The sequence below is a fragment of the Pelophylax lessonae genome (genome assembly GCF_965119305.1).
Source record: "Pelophylax lessonae genome assembly, chromosome: 4".
Classification (NCBI taxonomy): Eukaryota; Metazoa; Chordata; class Amphibia; order Anura; family Ranidae; genus Pelophylax; species Pelophylax lessonae.
Window position 1 is genome coordinate 214,936,441 of NC_138771.1, and position 19,699 is coordinate 214,956,139.

At 44.3% G+C, this 19,699-nt stretch overlaps 2 protein-coding genes across 2 annotated transcripts in view; both read right to left on the reverse strand.

The window, feature by feature from the left end:
* Nucleotides 1-19,699, reverse strand: part of PLXNB2 (plexin B2) — a 560,635-nt gene that overhangs the window by 201,911 nt on the left and 339,025 nt on the right. The window contains exons 11-13 of the mRNA XM_082254716.1: nucleotides 13,609-13,710; nucleotides 13,119-13,214; nucleotides 3,888-3,975 (exon numbers count right to left, since the gene is read on the reverse strand). Of these exons, the coding sequence (XP_082110842.1) occupies nucleotides 3,888-3,975; nucleotides 13,119-13,214; nucleotides 13,609-13,710 (286 nt within the window). The remainder of the gene's footprint in view (nucleotides 1-3,887; nucleotides 3,976-13,118; nucleotides 13,215-13,608; nucleotides 13,711-19,699) is intronic.
* The window catches only part of LOC309554570 (lamina-associated polypeptide 2, isoforms alpha/zeta-like), a gene marked incomplete at both ends in the record, with an annotated part of 37,367 nt that continues 33,541 nt past the window's right edge, over nucleotides 15,874-19,699 (reverse strand). The window contains one exon of the mRNA XM_082256307.1: nucleotides 15,874-15,905. Within this exon, the coding sequence (XP_082112433.1) occupies nucleotides 15,874-15,905 (32 nt within the window). The remainder of the gene's footprint in view (nucleotides 15,906-19,699) is intronic.

Below are 19,699 nucleotides of genomic sequence, written 5' to 3' on the forward strand. Positions count from 1 at the left end.
ATTATTGAATGCACAGGAAAGGTGCGACCTTTAGGCTCACCCAGACCTGCATACATCCTATCATGCAGAGAATTTATTTTTCTCTTCTCCCAAGCACAAAGTAACAGACTGCCTTTAACAAACAAGCAACTTGCTCTAAAGACAGCTTGTTTTTGAGGGCATATTTTCTACCCCTTCCTCCGAATTGTCTTTGGAATGAGAGGTGAAAGTCCCTCTTGGGTAGGAGGATCTATCTCCACCCCTACCCTAGGGATTAACTGTGAGCCATGAAAGGATTGTGTGGTAGATGGGTGACTTAAGGATGGATTTGTTAGCTAAGAGCGAAAGGATTGTATGGGTAGCATCCAGCTCCTTTCTAACCGATGCAATTAAAGTGCTGCATGCCATAGAAGCTTCCTCTTAACCAAGGAGTCAACGCATGTCAGAGTGTTTTCTTCCAACCTTCAGGTAGCTTTGCATGAAGGGAATTTCTTTTTAACTGTCAGGTCAGAGCTCTTAGCCTGCCATACCGATAAAAAAAACAGACAAACCATCCCAGTGAATCAACATATTACTCATCAGGGTCACCCAGGTGCACAGGAAGCATACATAAAACTCCATGTGCCCAGACAGGGCCCCGGCCACCAGGGGGGAAAAACAGGAAGCAAGAGAACCCAAAGTAATCAGGGCAAGAAGCACAATCCACCCCTTAGGCTGGCCATACACTATACAATTTTCTTGTTCAACTTTCCTTTAGATTTACCAAAACCATGTAATATAGGGTCAAACCTAATCACTTTCAATTTGTATGCAATCAGGCAGGCACTTGCACTACATAGTTAAAGGTAAATCTAAAGGAAATTGAATAAGAAAATTGTATAGTGTATGGCCAGCCTTACCTGGGCCTTGCTAGTGCCTGACCCACTTTCTGCAGCGACCACGTCCAAAGCGGTGTTGCAGCATCCAGAGATGGCTAGGGATTCTGGTTCCGGACTCCAATAGCGCCGTTGCGCTGGAACGGAGCTGGAAATATGCACCAGCTCTGTTCCTCCCCTCTCCCCCTACGCTTCCAGCGGAAGTGATGCTGTGCGCCTGCTTCACGAGCGCTGCCCCTCGCCAGATACCACACTTCCAGCCAGGCGAGTCACTACCCACAACTGAAAAAGACACATCCAGCGGCCGGGACAAAGAAAAAAAGTCAAGGGGCTGCGCTTACCAGAGCAGTACAGGCTCTCCATGAGCATCGAAGAGGGCATCGAGAGCATCCAAGCACCAGGTTGGGAGGTATGGGAGGAACAGACTCTCCAATGAAAAAAGGTAGGTATGGTGGAGCAGGAAGCCTGGTCTCTCAGGACAGCACTTAAGAGTTCCTGACTCCCCACTAGGTGTTCTTCGGCCAGAGGAAACACAAAAACTGATGAGCTGTGGGGAGAAGCCTCCTTTTAAAGTTTGGTGGAAGTGGTGTTTCCTGTTAGCAAGTGGGAGGAGCCATCTCTCAAGGTGCTGTCCTAAAAGACGTTTAGGGAAAAAAAAAAGACTTTGCAATCACTTTAACTATGTGCATGCAGTAACCAGAGTTATGTTACATTTTTTTCACATGCTCACACAAGGAGAAGAAATGTGTGCCATGAACATACATGGATTAAGTGTGCATTTTTTGTTTGTGTGATAAGAAAAGTGGAGGAATGGTAAACGGAAAAGAGGTTCTTCTATGTAGAAGCATCAAAGACCCTGCCCTATCCATGTTTTGGTATTTAAAAATCCACTCAACAACAGCACAGTGAGTTGGCTACACAGAAATAAATGGAATTTCAACAGCTATAACGCTTCAAGTACTTTAATTTTGCTGTGAAAAATGTCTATTTGACATCAAACAGAAGTGTAAATGCACCCCAATAACCTTATCCCAAAGTAGTATGTAATGACATGACATGTAAATACAGGTTTGCATGCAGGTTTCAGGGTAAATGAACATGCAGAGAAATGCCCCCACTCTATCCAGTAACTTAGAAGGTAAGCATTCACAAATTTCTAAGTTATTCTAACGCACACATAGTATTAAAAATGGGCATCTGGCATTTTTTTTTATTCTGCTTCTAAATGCCCCCTATGTTAGCACACAGACGTTTAGAGGCAGAAAAAAAAAGCAGCATTTTGGCAGAAAAAAAACTCTACACGCATGTGAAGCATTTGAGTAGGGCTGCAACAAAGGATTATTTTCATAATCGATTAGTTGGCCGATTATTGTTCCGATTAATCGACTAATCAGATAAAAACCTAAAAAAAAAAAAAGTAGGTGTATAATTTAGTTAATATTCTTGAATATCTATATGCAGTAGTAAATCTAAATATTCAGCTATGTAGTTAGATATTTAATCCACTCTGAGACAGATATATGTATTATTGGAGGTTTAAATGTGGTAAATAGACTCGGAGATCAATATTTTGAAATTTGAAAAAACTTAAAACACTTTTTTGCAAATTTTCAGACCGGATTGGTATATAATAATTATGACACACTCCCTTATTAATAGGCGGGTAGCTGGATACAAGCTCCCTGCGCCTGCTGTCACTTATGCTGGCCATACATAAACCAAATTTTTTTGAAAATTTTTAAAAACATTCATCCGATTTTACAACCATTAGCGGGGCCCATTTAGTGTTCGTTGTCAACCACAGTGACAGGAACATTCGAAGCAGCAGAATGGAAAACTTCTCGATCAAACAAATCTTCAAATAGTGTATGTGGTTTTTGCTCAGGAGTTAAATTCATTTTAAAATTGAATGTTAAAAGCAAGTGGAATTTTCAAACACTCGTCCATTCAACAAATATACAAATCCTTTTTGTATAAATATAGATGCAAATATTTTTGTCCAAAAAATCCAATACATGTATGGGCAGCATAAGACATTTAGTAGCAGCAGCATGCTTTTTTTTTTTTTTTTATCACCTGTCATGATGGGGTTAAAAAAAAAAAAAAATAGAAGATAATCGCTACTGTAATACAATTATAATTTCTACTGTGAAACAGTGAAAATATTTATATCTTGTATCATGTGTATGTATATAAAAAAAACTGGCCCAGAGGTCGGATATGCAGGGTTCAGATGCTGATCTTCCCTGCACAGAGCCCTTAAAGTGATTTTAAGCAAAGTATATAGCAAGGTAAAAAATAAAAAAAACTCTGCCTTTAGAAACACTTGGTTCCTTCTCTTGCCCAGGACTACAATTCCCATGAGGCATTGCTCCTCACACATTCACAAGTTCTCTGCCATCTACATACATGTATGGATGGTGTACTGAGCTGTATGTGCGTTGCACTGTGTTTTCTGATATGTAAACAAATCATGCATCCTGTATGCAGGACAACTAATCGGCTGACCGATTAATCGATCACGAAAATAGTTGACAACTATTTTCATCATCGATTAGTTGTCGATTAATCGATTAGTTGTTTCAGCCCTACATTTGAGTATTAATTAATTTGAATGGCCGGCAAAAATTATGCTGATCAAATGAATTAACGCCCAAGCGACTGACGCACTTAAACGTGTCTAGACGCATATATATATAAACTTTTTTTTGCCAAAACGCTGTTGCAAGAAGGGAAGGCATTTAGGGGAGCTAGACAAACGTCCTGTGTGCAGGAGGCCTAATGGAAACCTGTACTGATGAAGTATGGAGGCTATCAGAGTCAACATCACCCTCTAAAATACTAACTCCCGGGATGTTACTGGTCCAGTTTTAGTACTTTAGGATTTTAGAAAAAGGTCAGCAATGGCCATATTTCACTGTACAGTAGGTGATACTGTGAATTCACTTATGGAATTAGGAAACTCAATGTTTTACAAATTACACATCAAAAATCCATACTGCAATGATGAGAAATCTATGAAAAAAATCATACCATTCAGTTTGCTATCAACCTTCTTTTCATTCTCTTTGTTTAAAATGAATATATCCAGAGGGACGATCTCTTTGTCTCGAATTGAAAACTAGAGGGAGAAAAGAAAAACGCTGCTTAACACCAATCTGGTGTAAAGTGCATGTGTGGCCATGAAAGCTCAAGCCTTTCGAAAGGCTTTCAAAATTATCTCAACAATTATAGTACAGATAGAATGTAGTATTTCTTATTTTTTTTTATAATCAAGTTTTATTGATTGTCAGGGATAACAAATATAAGAAAAGAGATAGGAAGAGTAACAAGCATTTTCATAGGACATATGATGTAGACCGCATTTAACAGTCGAGAGTAGTATCCACAATTATAAGGAATATATCATTATAAGGCATATATCAAACTTGACAGAAGAGCATGGGTATCACAAATTCGTACATCTGATGCAAGGTTGTAATGCTATAGCATGTCAAGGCATCACAGGAGAGAAATGGAATAAGGGGAAAAAAAAAAAAAGGACGAGAAAACAAACATAACCTAGTAGAAAAATATCTGGGTATGAGAGATGGGGGTGAGTTAAATTGGTAATCTGATGTTTAACATGTATAGAGTTGCCATAAGCCCAACATGAGTACTAAAAGAGGAGTTCCCTGGGGAACAGAGAATATATTCGAACATTTGGCTTCTCTGTGGAATAATACATCCACCCCAACCAGATATCTTTAAATTTCTCATGTTGATCTTTCACCACAAGAGCCCATTGTTCTGCCTCCATTATAGTGTCAATCTTTTTCTTCCAATCGGAGAGGGTGGGACATGCACTTTACTTCCAAAACCTTGGAATAAGGGATTTAGCTGCATTCAGCAAATTGGTTTATGCTGCCCCCTACAGGAATAGAACACTAGGCAGGACAAAAACTTTACCACGCCTATGGGACAGTCCCTGAAGGCATACACCCCCCTCTCACTCAGCTAAAGGATTCAGTTTTGTTGCAAGCAGTGTCAGAAGTAAAAACCCCAACCCACTCAGAAATAGAGGGGCAGGTGCTGCATCTGTCAATGAACTTCAGAGAAAAGGATTTTACGGTAAGTAAAAAAGCCAGTTTTCTCTATCGCTCATTAGCAGACGCAGCTCCATATTCTTCTTAACCATTGGGACGTCCTAAAGCAGTATTTGCATGAAGGGTGGAAAACAATGCAGAAAAGAATGTAATTCCCTAGAGGCTAAACTAAGCCAACCAGTGAACATGGAGCTTAACCAGGAACAACAGGAGCATACCCAGAAAACATACACCCTCAAAGAAAATATTTTCTATTTTAAACAGCAGCCTGCAAAACCTTCCGGCCAAAAGAAGCATCCGAGGATGCCAACACATCCACTTTTGTGAATGTGTGCACAGACGACCCAGTTGCCGCCTTGCAAACTTGCATTACTGATGCCTGATGAGGAAAAGCCCATGAGGCAATCCGCGCCCTAGTAGAATGCTCCTTCATAGGGAAAGGTAGAACACGGCCCTTCAGTGAATAAGCCTTTACCACCGTCTTGTGTGATCCATCTGGATATGGTCATGGCAGACGCAGGCAATCCCTTTCAAGGTCCTTCTGTGAGGACAAAGTCTGATATCCTGAAAGATTCAGTAGCCACCAGATAAAACCTAATTGCCCAAAGGGCTTAGGACACAGTGAAGGCAGCACATTGTCTTCATTCAAATAGAAATCAGAAACCACCTTAGGAAGAAACGACGGATTAGGCTGAAGTACCACCTTATCTCTGTGGACCACCATATAATGTCAACGGCAGGATAGCGCCGCCAATTCATATCATCTGCGAGCAGAGGTAATAGCCACCACAAAGGCTACCTTCTGTGACAGTGTAAGCAGAGGAATCTCCCCAATGTTCTCAAAGTGAGGTTTTTAAAGGACAGACAGTACCAAGTTAAGGTCCCACTGAGGTAACTGGGATCATATCGGAGGAGCCATATTGCGAACCTCTTGAATAAAAGTGCGAATCGAAGCATGTGTAGCTAAAGGGCGTTGGAAAAACACAGCCAAAGCCGACACTTGGCCTTTAATAGTAAACAAGGACAACCGCTGTTCAACCCCTCTTTGGAGAAAGCTCATAATCCTAGCCACCGAAAAAAGGCAAGGATGCACCTTCAGTGATTCACACCATGAGATGTACGATTTCCACGTACGATGATAGATCTTCCTGGAGGTAGATTTTCTAGCCTTTAACATTGTAGGAATCACTGAGTCAGAGAGACCCCTGTCCTTCAAAACCTGGCTTTCAACAGCCACGCCGTTAAAGCCAGCAAGTGTAAAGCAGGATGGAAGATCGGCCCTTGGGACAGCAGATCTTCCGTGAGAGGAAGTCTACAAAGAGCATTGGCGATCAACCTTACCAGATCTGCATACCAAGACCGGTGAGGCCAGTCTGGGGCCACCAGAATGACCGGAATTCCTCCCAACTCTATTCAACCGCAGAAGTCTCAATGGAGTTTCAGTGGAGGGAACGCATAACTCAGCCGATACTGACCCCAAGCAGCCACCACTAGTGTGTCTGTGGCGTTGGCCAGGGGATACAGAGACCTGGCTACAAACCTCTGTACCTTTTTGTTCAGTTGAGAGGTTAACAGGTCGACATCGGGTGTCCCCCACTGGGCACGCAGCAGGTGAAACACCTCCGGGTGCAGGGACCATTCCCCCTGATCCAACACCTGACTCCTCAGGTAATTGGCCTGCAAGTTCTCCACTCCAGGGATATGCACGGTAGAAAGGACTGGAATAAAAATTTCTGTCCATTTCAGGATCTCGGCCACCTCCCGGGCCACCAAGACACTATTGATGCCCCCTTGATGATTGACGTAAGCCATGGCCCTGGCATTGTTTGATTGAATCTGAACTGGACAACCCTGCAGACGATTTGTCCAGTGACTCAGGCAAAGCTTTATCGCTCAGAGTTACAGAATATTGATCTGCAGTCTGGACTCCTCCATGGTCCAGGACCCCTGGACCCACAGCTTCCCAAGCACTCCTCCCCAGCCAGACAGGCCGGCATCCGTGGTTATCACGATCCATTACACTGGGAAGAAGGACTTGCTCTGGCGTAGGGCCAACAAGCGAAGCCATCACAGAAGAGCACTCTTTGTGCTGTGACTCAACCGAACTATAGTGTCCAAGGAGTTTGGATCTTTGTTCCACTTGAGAAGAATTTCCCTTTGTAAGGGTCTTGTGTGGAACTGAGCAAATGGGACTGCCTAGAAGGTCGACACCATCAGACCGAAGGCTCGCATGTGAAGACCCTGGGAGTGGAGGCAAGACCAAAAGGTAACGCCACAAATATTGCTCCTCTCCTACAGTGAAGCGAAGAAAACGCTGCTGTCCAGCATAAATAGGGATGTGTAGATATGCGTCCTTGATATTGATGGTTTAAAACCAAATCCCCTTTTGACACCAGGTTTTCCAAAACTGCCATTAAGAACAGACTACCTCTCCACTCGGGGGGTGGATGCTGATGGCCAAGGGTTACGCTGCAACTCAGACCGAACCAGGTCATGTAAGTCCCGGCTCTGTCGTAGCGAGGCCTAGCGCTGGGCTATAACCTGCATGCGCTCGCTGGCCAGGCTGGGAGGAGACCTTAAAGATCTAGGATATCGAGTCCAAAACCCAGCCCGGCTGTTGATTGCAGTTCTCTTAGGAACATAATTAGCTAAAAAATTAAATTTTTTAACAAAGGTTCCCTTTAAAATAAAGACATGCTAAGCCCGAAGACCCAGCTGGGAACCAGGTCCTACTCCTAAAGTAATCCTATAGCAGAGTGAGTGGGTGTATGCCTGAAGGGACTGCCCCATAGGCGTGGTAAAGATTTTTCCTGTCTAGTGCCCTACTCCTGTAGGGGGACGCATAACCAAATGGTCAAGAAGAATATGGAGCTGCGTCTGTCAAACGATGCAGAAATAGAAAATTATTTTTTTAGACTTTCTCTGCAGGCGATGGTTTTCGAAAGTTTATCATTACAAATGAATACTTAGATCTCAGGGCAAATGTGGTGAAAGAGATATTTGCGAATCATCAGAGTGCAAGCAAATGTAAATATGACCCCCAACGTCGGAAAATAATGGGAAAATGTGCTGCTGTTTGGTCTTTGAATGATTATTACTTCATTAATATTCATTGTAAATCTTTCAAAAAAATATTCCACTTATGGCCAACTCCTGGCCCCTCCCTCCTGCCCTCATAGCAAGCAGACTGCTATGGGGGCACCTGAGCAGGCTTGCTCCTGAGCCACTGCCCTGTGTGTTCATTCACATACGGATCGTGGCTTGGTCCTGTGCCCGCTCAATCCTCATTTGCTGACTGGCTGTGACTGACAATGGCTTCCACTGGGGGTCACAGCCAATGAGAAAGAGACCCGGGAGAGTCGCTGCTCTTGTGCACATCGCTGATTATAGATGGAGTTCAGGTATTAGAGGGGGCTGCTGCACACAGTTTTTTTACCTTCATGCATAGAATGCATGAAGGTAAAAAACCATGAGCCTTGACAACCACTTTAAAGTGGAAGTTAACTCATAGATTTAACAGTTCCAAAAACAGTTACATTTCCGGCACATGCCGGGAAAGTAACGGTCACGGGAAAGTAACGGTCACATCCGTTGTGCTTTCAACCAAACTGTCAAACCATTTAATGGCCGGTGTCATAACTGATCACATGTGCATCATCATGGCAGCTGAAGATTAAACAGAGGCCAAGATGGCAGCTTGCTTGGCAGAAAACGATAGGAGGGTTTACTGCCCACAAAAGCATTTTTAATTATATGGCATTAAAAAAAAAAAAAACATCTAATGTAGATCACACCCGAAGTGGATGGCCACCTAGGTCTTTATCATACTTTAGTTATTTGACAAATATAAAGCTGAAATGTGCAGCAATGCTTCTGTATCCAAACACGATACAAGTAAAAACACTACTCAGTCCTGCTGATCCAGAGAAAGATTCACTTTTAGAAAAGAATTGCCATCTTGACTGGTCCTGTAATTTGTTGGGCATGGTGTAAGGATAATGGGATTTTTGACTTACCGTAAAATCCATTTCTCTGATGTTCAGTGACGGACACAGCTCCAATTATTCATAACCATTGAGTTATACTGCCCCCTACAGGAGTAGGACACTAGGCAGAAAAAAATTCTGCCTACACTTACATGGGCAGTTCCAGGAAGTATACACCGTCTCTCTGCTACAGCCACTCCGTTTCGCTACAAGCAGTGTCAGGAGAATAATAACTCCACAGAGGGGTTGGTGCTGTGCCTGTCAAACATCAGAGAAATGGATTTCACAGTAAGTCAAAAATCCAATTTTCTCTTTCGTTTATTGACGGACACAGCTCCTGGTATTCATAACCATTGGGACGTCCCAAAGCAGTGTTAAACATGAAGGATTGGAACAAACCAAAAAATTCCCAAGGCTAAACATTAGCTAGCCAGGTAACAGGAGCTCAACCAAAAAACTGGAGCCCATCTGAAAAAACAATACACCCACAAAGAGAATCCAGTCCTCCTAAACAGCAACCTGCAAAACCTTGCAGCCAAAGGAAGCATCCGCAGATGCCAACACAACCACTTTATAAAGTGTGCACCGACGACCAGGTGGCCGCCTTGCAAACCTGCATCACTGACGTGTGATGACGGAAGGCCCAGGAGGCACTAAGCGCCCTAGTAGAGTGCGTCTTGAAAGGAAAATGGGAACCTGACGCCTGATGGAATAGGATTGAACCACAGTCTGTCTGATCCATCTGGAAATGGTTGAAGAGGAAGCGGACAATCCCTTTCGAGGTCCGTCCGTGAGCACAAATAGAAATTTTGACTTCCTGAAACACTCCGTAGCTTCCAGGTACACCTTAATTGCCCGGAACACATCCAAGGCATGCAAGGCAATATCCTTTGGATGTTCGGGCCTGGGACACAGGGAAGGTAACACAATGTGTGTTCATTCAAATGAAAATCAGAGACAATCTTTGGAAGGAAAGACGGACAAGGGTGAAAAACCACCTTATTCCTGTGAATCACTGGATAGGGTGGACGACCAGATAACGCCATCAGTTCCAACACCCTTCGCACAGAGGTGATAGCCACCAAAAAGGCCACCCCCCAGGACAGCGTAAGCAGGGGAATCTTCCAAATACTTTCACAGGGACATGAAAGAGCCGAAAGCACCAAATTAAGATCCCAAGGTGGCAACGGAGCCCGAACTGGAGGGACCAAATGTCGGACACCCTGAAGAAAGGTACGCACCAGGGAGTGTGTGGCCAAAGGCCATTGGAAGAAGACCACCAAAGCTGACACCTGGCCCTTGATGGTACTCAAGGTCAACTTCTGTTTAACCCTCTATTGAAGGAAGGTTAAGATCCGAGGAGCAGCGAGGATGAACCCCAAGCAAATCACACTACGCAATGTACGACTTCCATGTACGATGGTAGATCTTCCTAGAAGTAGATTTCCTAGCTTTCAACAGTGAAGGAACCACAGATTCAGATAAACCCCTATTCTTCAGCACCTGGCTTTCAACAGCCAAGCCGTCAATGCCAGCGACTGTAAAGCAGGATAGAAGATTGGTCCTTGGGACAGCAGATCCTCCCTGAGAGAAAGCTTCCAAGGAATGTCGGCAACCAACCGCACCAGATCGGTGCATCAAGCCCAACGAGGCCAGTCCGAAGCCACTAAGATGACCGTAATCCCTTCTGCCTCAACCCTGCGTAGAAGTCTGGGCAGAAGCTTTAGAGGAGGGAAGGCATAAATCAGCCAATACTGACCCCACGTGGCCACCAGCGCATCTGTGGCGTCCACCAGAGGATCACTTGACCGAGCCACAAACCTCTGCACCTTTTTTTTGAGCAGAGACTTTAATGATATCCTGTACTGGACACACGAAAAGCTGTAGCAAGCGGCTATGTTCAGTCATTATAGGTCAACCATGACAGTCTTGCAGAACAGTTACACGTTGCGGCAGTGCTTACCCCTCCCTCCCTCCTCTAATTCATGGAACGCACAGGTTTTGCACTTCAAAAGAGCCTTTATCACAACTCAAGAGCCATCAGAAACCAGCACTTAGGCCTGGGCAGAACTGTAAACCGCTAATTGAGTTCTGGCAGGATGTTTGTTTCTACTGTCCAGGCCTATCATAAAACTATGACCACATCCATTAAGAATACCTAGAACTAATGGGGATCGTAAAAGGCGATCAGAGAGCTCTGCCCAATTCAAAACTTAAATACACACACGATTCATAAACTTAGACAGGAACATGACACATTAATAATAAGTATATATTCGGATGAGAAATGTCATACTGAACGAATTAAGGTCATACATGACCACACTAGCACATACAGAAAGTTAGATAGCTGTCAGATATTCCCTGGGTGACAAGTTTATCTGAGCTACCATGTGTTTAGTATCCCTGGAATGCGAAATTCAATAGTGAACAATAATCTATCAGTTTCAGGAATGCAACAGGTACATATTAGAAGATATGAATAGTGGTATAAAACTGTCTATAAGTGAGGGACCTGATATTGTCATAAACCCAGGACAGCCCATGGACACTCGGTTTTATTATTCAGGGGCATCTGTCAACACTCCTTTGATCCCAGAGAAAAAAGGGAGATCCCTAACCAGTTGGGAGTTCCTTACCATCAAAGCAGGAACATCTGTCAAGTTTGAGAACCGATAACACCTGGCTCATCGAATGAACTCTGATAGCACCCAGGACATTTACTGCAAGTATTCTTTTTCCACAATTCTACCCTATTTTTCTATTGCTGAATTATGTCTATTTCTTTGAAACACCTTTTTTCCTGTAAATCTTTTATTTGCACCAACTTTGACCTTTTCATTATTAAAACCTTATTTTGAAAAGTGTTAACCTTGTCCCTAAGCTCTTAATGTAAACTAAAAAATAACCTCTCTCTTGGAAGAGTGCTACTGTACAGGCTAAATCTTATGACCATACCTGTCTGTGGTGACAGTGTGTGTGTTAAAGACGATTATTCTAAAATCATAGTTGGTATTGCTAGAATTACGAGCTTCCTTCCGCTCGGCTCAAATGGAGGTGTTGGCATTTAAAGGGTTAATTGCTTAATTAGCCCAGTGATAATCGCACTCAGCCTGCTGGCACCTAGATTGTGGTCCCGCGAGCTGGAAAATCTTTCTGCAAGGTGCAGCCAAGAGTGGCATTGTTACGCAATTGACAGCGGCGTGGCTGGTCCTTTGTCACAAGTTAGTGAGAAGGGCAGGGATCTGATATCCGCATCCATCACAGAGACGCCAACAGATCCACCTCGGGGGTGCCCCACCGGAGACATAGCTGATGAAACACCTGCGGATGAAGGGACCATTCCCCTTGGTCCAACGCCTGCCCACTGAAGTAGTCCGCCTGCCAATTTTCCACCCCGGGAATGTGTACAACGGAGAGGGCTGGAACTAACCGTTCTGCCCACCTTAGAATGCCGGCTACCTCCAGAGCCGCCTTGGTGATTGGCATAGGTGAAGGCCGTGGACACTGGACAACCCTCAAGACGATCCGTCCAATAGTCCAGACGCAGTCTGATTGCTCGGAGTTAAAAGACATTGATTGTTAAGTCTGGACTCTTCCAGCGTCCAGATCCCCTGAGCAGAATGCTTGCTGAGGAAGCCTTCCCAGCTGGACAGGCTAGCATCTGTGGTGACCACTGTCCAATACAAGGGGAGGAAGGACTTTTCCCAGCCGAAGTGCTGGAGAATGAATCCACCCTATCAGGGACTCGTTCCCCGACTCAGCCGGATTTGATTGTCCAGAGACTGCTGAGTCTTCTCCCATTTGGGCAGAATCCTCCTTTGAGGGGATCTCGTATGGAACTGTGCAAATGGAACTCCCTCGAAGGTAGAGACCATCAGGCCCAGCACACGCATGCAAGTCCGGAGGGATGACGATCTGTTGGACAGCAGGAGGCGGATTGCAGCCTGCAATTTCTGGAGTTTGTCCAGAGGAAGGAGCACTCTAGCTAAGGCCGAGTCCAGAGTCAGGCCCAGATAGTCCAGCTTTGTGGACAGAGACAGAGTAAACTTCTGAAAATTCTGAAACCAGCCAAACTCCCGCACTTCCGCAGTGTTCGTATTGAAATCTCCAGAGCATTTCCACTAGTAATGGAAAAATAAAATAACCCACGGGGTGCTGCACTTAAGATAAATTATAATCCATACACATACCTGTGGAAGGGTGAGTGAGAATGTATCACCTTCTTTCTTTACAGGGGACTTCAGCGTTAGATTGGGGTTATCGTTACCAGCAGTAAAGGTTTCAGACTACATAAAAAAAAAAGGGAATGAGAAACAGACAGCATTAAACATAGAAGATACAGCCACCTAAACATACAAAGTCATAATTGGCATTGCTGGTTATTTATGGACCATACACCAACATGAAACCATGAACTCTGTGGCGTAAATGCTGTACTGTTTGACCAGTGAAACATCTGTGCCTAGGTTGCTAAAATAACTTTTCCCGATTTCTGTGAAAATAATTCAAGATTCAGGCACAAACCTTCATCCCCCTGAATCTTTTAATTCTAATGCATGCTGCTTGTTCAGAAAGGATTAAAGTGAGAAAAAAAAAACACAATAGGACAGAATGTAAGGGGAAATCCAGAACAAAAGAAAACCTCTTTAGATGGAAAGGACTGAAGTGTCACGCAATTACCTGCAAAAGGTCAAGATTCATCCCACTAAAAGTGATGGTAGTTTGCATGTTCATTGGGATAAACTGTGGCTTCGGGTTGTAGAATTGTGGACAGTTACTTTCCTAAAAAACAAATTACAATTTTAGAATTGTGGCAAATCAAGAGAAAACTATTGCTTACAAATAAACATACATAAGTTACAGATTACAGTGATGGTGGTGACCCAAAGACAGTGTATCTATAGCACAAACCTTTTTTTAATTTTGGCTTGAGTGGGAAGAGAGCAACTCGAGTTTTATTAACTTCATGGGCACCGTTAAAAAGATTCCTCCACTTCATGTCTAGTTGTCCTCCGCACAGGAAGTAGCTCAAGCAAATGGTTTTGTTAGGTTAAAGTGGTTCAATAATCAAAAGGTTTTTAATCTTAATGCATTCTATGCATTAGTATAAAATACCTTCTGTGCGCAGCCCCTCCTAATTCTTACCGGAGCCCCATCTCGATCCAGCGATGTTGCAGGATAGTCTTGGCTGGCCGAGACTCTCTCTCCTCATTAGCTAAGACAGCAGTGAAGTGCCATTGGCTCCCGCTGCTGTAAAAGTCTGTGAGCCAATGAGGAGAGAGATGGGGTGGGGCCGAGCCAAAGCTCCCTGTCTGAATAACCACACAGAGCAGTGGCTCGGCTCAGGTGCCCCCATAGCAAGCTGCTTGCTGTGGGGGAAGGAGAGGGGCCAGGAGTGCCGGCGAGGGACACAAGAAGGGGAGGATCTGGACTGCTCTGTGCAAAACCACTGCACAGAGCAGGTAAGTATGAAATGTTTGTTATTTTTAAACAAAAAAAAAAACTGACTTTTTTTTAAAACAAAAAAAACTTCCAGACCAAGGACGTCCTAGACTTTGGGTAGAGATATCTTAATGATGCCGGCAGCTGCCAGATGGTCCCCGGCAGTCTCCATGACTCGGAGGCCCGGGCGCGGCATTATGACATCACGTCTGGCCTGGCAGTTGTAAAAACTGCTGTGGAGATCGTTTTTTTTTTTCTTATAGACCCCACATCTCTCCATAAAGGGTACCTGTCATGCCCTATTCTTATTACAAGAGATGTTTACATTCCTTGTAATAAGAATAGGTGATCAAAAACAGAAATTTAAAAGTGTAAAAATATAAAAATAAAAATTAAACGAAAAAAAAAAAACACATTTTCACATTATCCCAAAAAATTGGGCTAACTTTAGTGTTTTTTTTTTAATCATGAAACGATTTTTTTTATACCAAAAAGAAAAACGCATTTGAAAAATTGTTGCGCAAATACCGTGTGACTTAAAAAGTTGCAACGACCGCCATTTTATTCCCCAGGGTCTCTGCTAAAAATATATATATAACGTTTGGGGGGTTCCGAGTAATTTTCTAGCAAAAAAAATGATTTTTACATGTAGGAGCGGAGTGCCAGAATAGGCCGATATGTCCGCTTTTTATTGTGATCCGCTTTCCCTTTGCAGATTTTCCCTCACTCCCTCGAAACAGAAAGTGAGGAAAATCTCTCTAACAGAGAAATGGATAGCAGTAAAACCTGACAAAACCTCTTTATTCTATTTAAAACAAAAAAGTTTTGAGTATGCACAAGGAGAATACACAAACTCATTTAGGCTGCATTCACATGTCAGCTTATAATCGCGGGCGGTTCCGCCCGCGATTCGGAGATTTATTGCAAATCGCGGGACGCCTAGCGTTGCCCGTTGATTTGCAATAGCACCCCAAACGCCGAGCGATGTTGCCGCGATTTACGCCCGCCGAATAGCGGCAACATCGCGCAAACAAAATCGCGGGACGCAATACGCTCCAAAGAAGCTCTTGTACTTTTTTGGAGCGTATTGCGTCCCGCGATTTTGTTTGCGCTATGTTGCCGCGATTCGGCGGGGCGTAAATCGCGGCAACATCGCTCGGCGTTTGGGGGGCTATTGCAATAAATCTCCGAATCGCGGGCGGAACCGCGGCGGTTCTGCCCGCGATTATAAGCGGACATGTGAATGCAGCCTAAAAGTGGGCATCCGTTTCTGACAAGTAAACAATCTTCTAACATGTTTTAACATGTGAGAGTAAATTAAAACAAAGTGTGAACCCTTCACACCATGGCTTTAGAGCAATACACGTTACAATGCACTTTATTGCAACGCGTGGCAAAGCACATTAAATAAGCTGGTGTGATACGGTTTTATTCATTCCGAATGGCTGTCTAATGAACCTTTCAACAAACATGCATTTGCAGCACATTATATAATAAGACACTTTATTCTTGGGTCTTGCATGAAGCAGATAATACTATAAAACAAAAAAAAAAAAAAATTTATGTCTAACCAGCTATATTAAATAAATATAATATATGCTTGGAAAAAAAAGAAAAAGAAAAAAAAAAGACCTCCTAAAATAAAGAAGCATATGAACCCCCAACCCCCCCCCCCAAAAGAAAAACCAATTGTGCAGATCCCACCTGCTCACTCACTTCCCTTTGTTTAAGCAGGCTGTACTAGTTCAATTTCAGCACTCAAAAAAATCAATTAGGACTACTTAACGATCGAAGCTGCACAGCAAATTGCCATTTAGCTTAAGCAAACTGGATCAACAAGGTAATCAGATTTATTAAATCTGTACTGCCTTTAATAACCCCATGCAGGATATAACCAAGATTGCCATGTAAACATGTGGAAGTCTGGTAGATTTTTACAATGGCGATACTATAATATAAAACCTTATCATTGTGCTTAGGAAAAGCAATACATTACACACAGGTGTCAATTTTGCACCTGATTGGAAGGCAGGGCAAAAACACTGAATTTTTAAAGAAAAAATTTCTTGACATAAATAAGGGATACCAGCCAGCAGGCAGCACAGCAGAGACGTTAAAGTAAGGTATTCTGAAGTGTTTTACTTATATGTTGTGAATAGTGTTTTCACTGTTGTGAATAGCCTATGTAAATGTAATTTTCTATTATTCGGACATAGTCACAACCAACACAGCTGAATAACAGGAGGGAAAAAATGGGATTGTTGACTTACTGTAAAATCCCTTTCTCTGATGTTCATTGACGGACACAGCTTCTTAGATTTACAAGTGGGTTATACTGCCCCCTGTGGGTGCTGTGTCTGTCAATGATCAGAGAAATTGATTTTACTGTAAGTTAAAAATCCCATTTTCTCTTTTGTTCATTTATGGAAACAGCTCCTTAGATTCTTGACAAGTGCAATGTCCCAAAGCAGTGTCAAACATCAGGGGTGGGGACAGTAAAAGAATTCCCAAGGCTAAACCGTAGCCCAACAGTTAGCAGGAGTTTAACAAAAAACAATTGGAGCCCACCTCGAACATTACTCCCCCAAAGAGGGAATAGAGCCTCTAAACAGCAGCCTGCAAAACCTTTGCGGCCAAAAGAAGGATTCACAGACGTCAACATATCGACTTTATAGAATTTTGCAAAAGTGTGCACCGACGACCAAGTAGCCGCCTTGCAAAACTGCATCATTGACACCTGATGACAGAAGACCCAGGAAGCACTGAGGGCCCGAGTACAGTGCGCCTTTGCAGGGAAAGGAGGAACCTGACTCTTGATCAAATAGGCCTGAATCACCCTCTGTCTGATCCATCTCGAAATGGTCACAGAAGAAGACAGTCCTTTCCAGGGCCCACCCCCCTAAATAAAAGGTATGCACCAGGGAGTGTGTGGCCAGGGGAGAAGAGAAGATGGCCAAAGCTGACACCTGGCCCTTGATGGTACTCAAAGCCATCTTCTGCTCAACCCCCCCCCCCCCCAATTGAAGGAAGGTCAAGACCAGAGCCCCCGAGATAGAGCGAGGGCGAACACCAAGCAACTCACACCATGAAATGTACGCTTTCCGCGTACGATGTTAGATCATCCTAGAGCAGGCATCACTAAATGGTGGCCCGCGGTCCAGGTCCGGCCCCAATCACTCTCCCACCCGACCGCAGCGGTCGTGCCATTTAAGAGCCTGTTCTTTTCTCAGCCGTCACTCTTTTCATCTTTGCAGAGCCGACAGTGGGAGGTGGGACAGTTCTGGAGGTAGGACGGAAGCTGACTGAGGTAAACAAGCCTGTGATTGGTTGCTGCGGTCCAAGCAACCAATCAGCTTGCAGCTTCCGTCCTCCATTCAGAGCTACTGTGCCTCCCCCGTCTGTGTAAGGTAGGGAAAATGTCATGTGGGAAGGGAGAGAGGCACTGAGTAGTGAGGTCGTAGTAGGAGGAAGCAGGAAATGCGGCAAAACAAGCTGGAGTGTGTAAATAGGTCACTATTCACAGTATAAGAAAAACTAGTGGGGAGCTCTGTAGGAGCAGTGACCACTGTGAAGGAGGAAGTAAGCAGTGATCACTGCGGCTGATTGATGGGAGAACGCCGTCTAAAGCCTACATCTGGTGCCTGCTATGTCTGCTGTGTGTGGTTGAAGGCTGCAAGAGGCATTGCAAAGGATCAGAATGCTAATTGTCAGCTTGCTGTAGTGCTTTTTTTTTTATCTTATCTCAATCTTAAATGCAGTCATTGTTTGCTGCCCCTTATTTTATGTTAAGGGGCACACTGATGGGCACAGCAACGTGTCCATCAGCATGCCCATTAACATAAAATGTACCTATCAGAGTGCCCCTTAACATAAAAGGGGCATGCTGATGGGCACATATGTTAAGGGGGTATTCTGATGGGACACCTGATGTAAGGGGGCACACTGATGGGAATACCTGATGTAACGTGGCATTGTGATGGGGACACCTGATGTAAGGGGGCACTATGATGAGCACACCTGATGTAAAGGAGTACTCCGATTGACAAACCTGATTTGATGGGGACAAATGACGTAAGGGGGCACTCTGATGATGGCACCTAATGTAAGTGGGCACTCTGATGGGAATACCTTATATAGGGGGGTACCCCCACAGTGGCAACTGTTTTTATGGGGGGACCCAATGTAAAGAATCAATCTGGTAGGGGCACTTAATGTAAGGGGGAACACTATTGGGGACATTTACAGAGTATTACCAGAGTGTGTGAAGAAAACAAGAAAAGCGCCAAAAAAGGAAAGCAGAAGCGTACAATCTCATGGCACAGACTTGAGATTCGGACCTCGGCCAGAAGAAAATTTTAGTGACTGGACCTCCTTGAATTTTAATTCACTACCCCTGTCCTAGAGGTAGACTTCCTAGCTTTCAGCGGTGTCGGAATCACTGACCCATGCAAACCTCTAGCCTTCAGCACCTGGCTTTCCACCGCCAAGCCATCAAAGCCAGCGACTGTAAAGCAGGATGGAAGATTGGCCCTTGGGACAACAGATCCTCCCTGAGAGGCAGTCTTCCAAGGAACCAGCCGCACCAGGTCGACATATCAAGACCGGCGAGGCCAGTCCAGGGCCACTAGAATGACCAAAATCTCTTCTGCCTGGATCCTGCGCAAGATTCTCAGCAGAAGCTTGAGAGAGGGGAAAGCGTAGATCAGACAATACTGGCCCCACTGTGCCACCAGCACATCCATTGAGTCTGCCAGAGGATCCTGTGACCTTGCCACAAACCTCTGAACCTTTTTGTTGAGCTGAGACGCCAAGAAACACATATGGATGAAGACACCACTCCCCTTGGTCCAACGCCTGCCAGTTTTCCACCCCTGGAATGTGGCGGGCCGGAAAGTGTTCTGCCCATTGTAGAATGTTGGCAACCTCTGGCGCTGCCAACATGCTTCTTGTTCGACCCTGGTGATTGACATAAGCCACGGCTGTGGCGTTGTCAGACTGAATTCACACTGGACACCCCTGAAGACGATCCGTCCAGTAACTCAGGCACTGCCTGATCGCTCAGCGTTCCAGGACATTGAGTCTGGACTCTTCCAGTGTCCACACATCCTGAGCAGAGCTCCGACCCAGGATACCTCCCCACCCTGACAGACTGACATCCGTGGTGACCACTGTCCAATATAAGGGGAGAAAGGAATTGCCCTGTCTAAAATCTGGAGAGCGAAGCCACCAGACCAGAGACCCTTTTGTTTCCCGGCTCAGCTGGATCCAATTGTCCAGAGACTTTGGGCACCTGTCCCATTTGGCCAAGATCTCTCTTTGCAGGGAACTC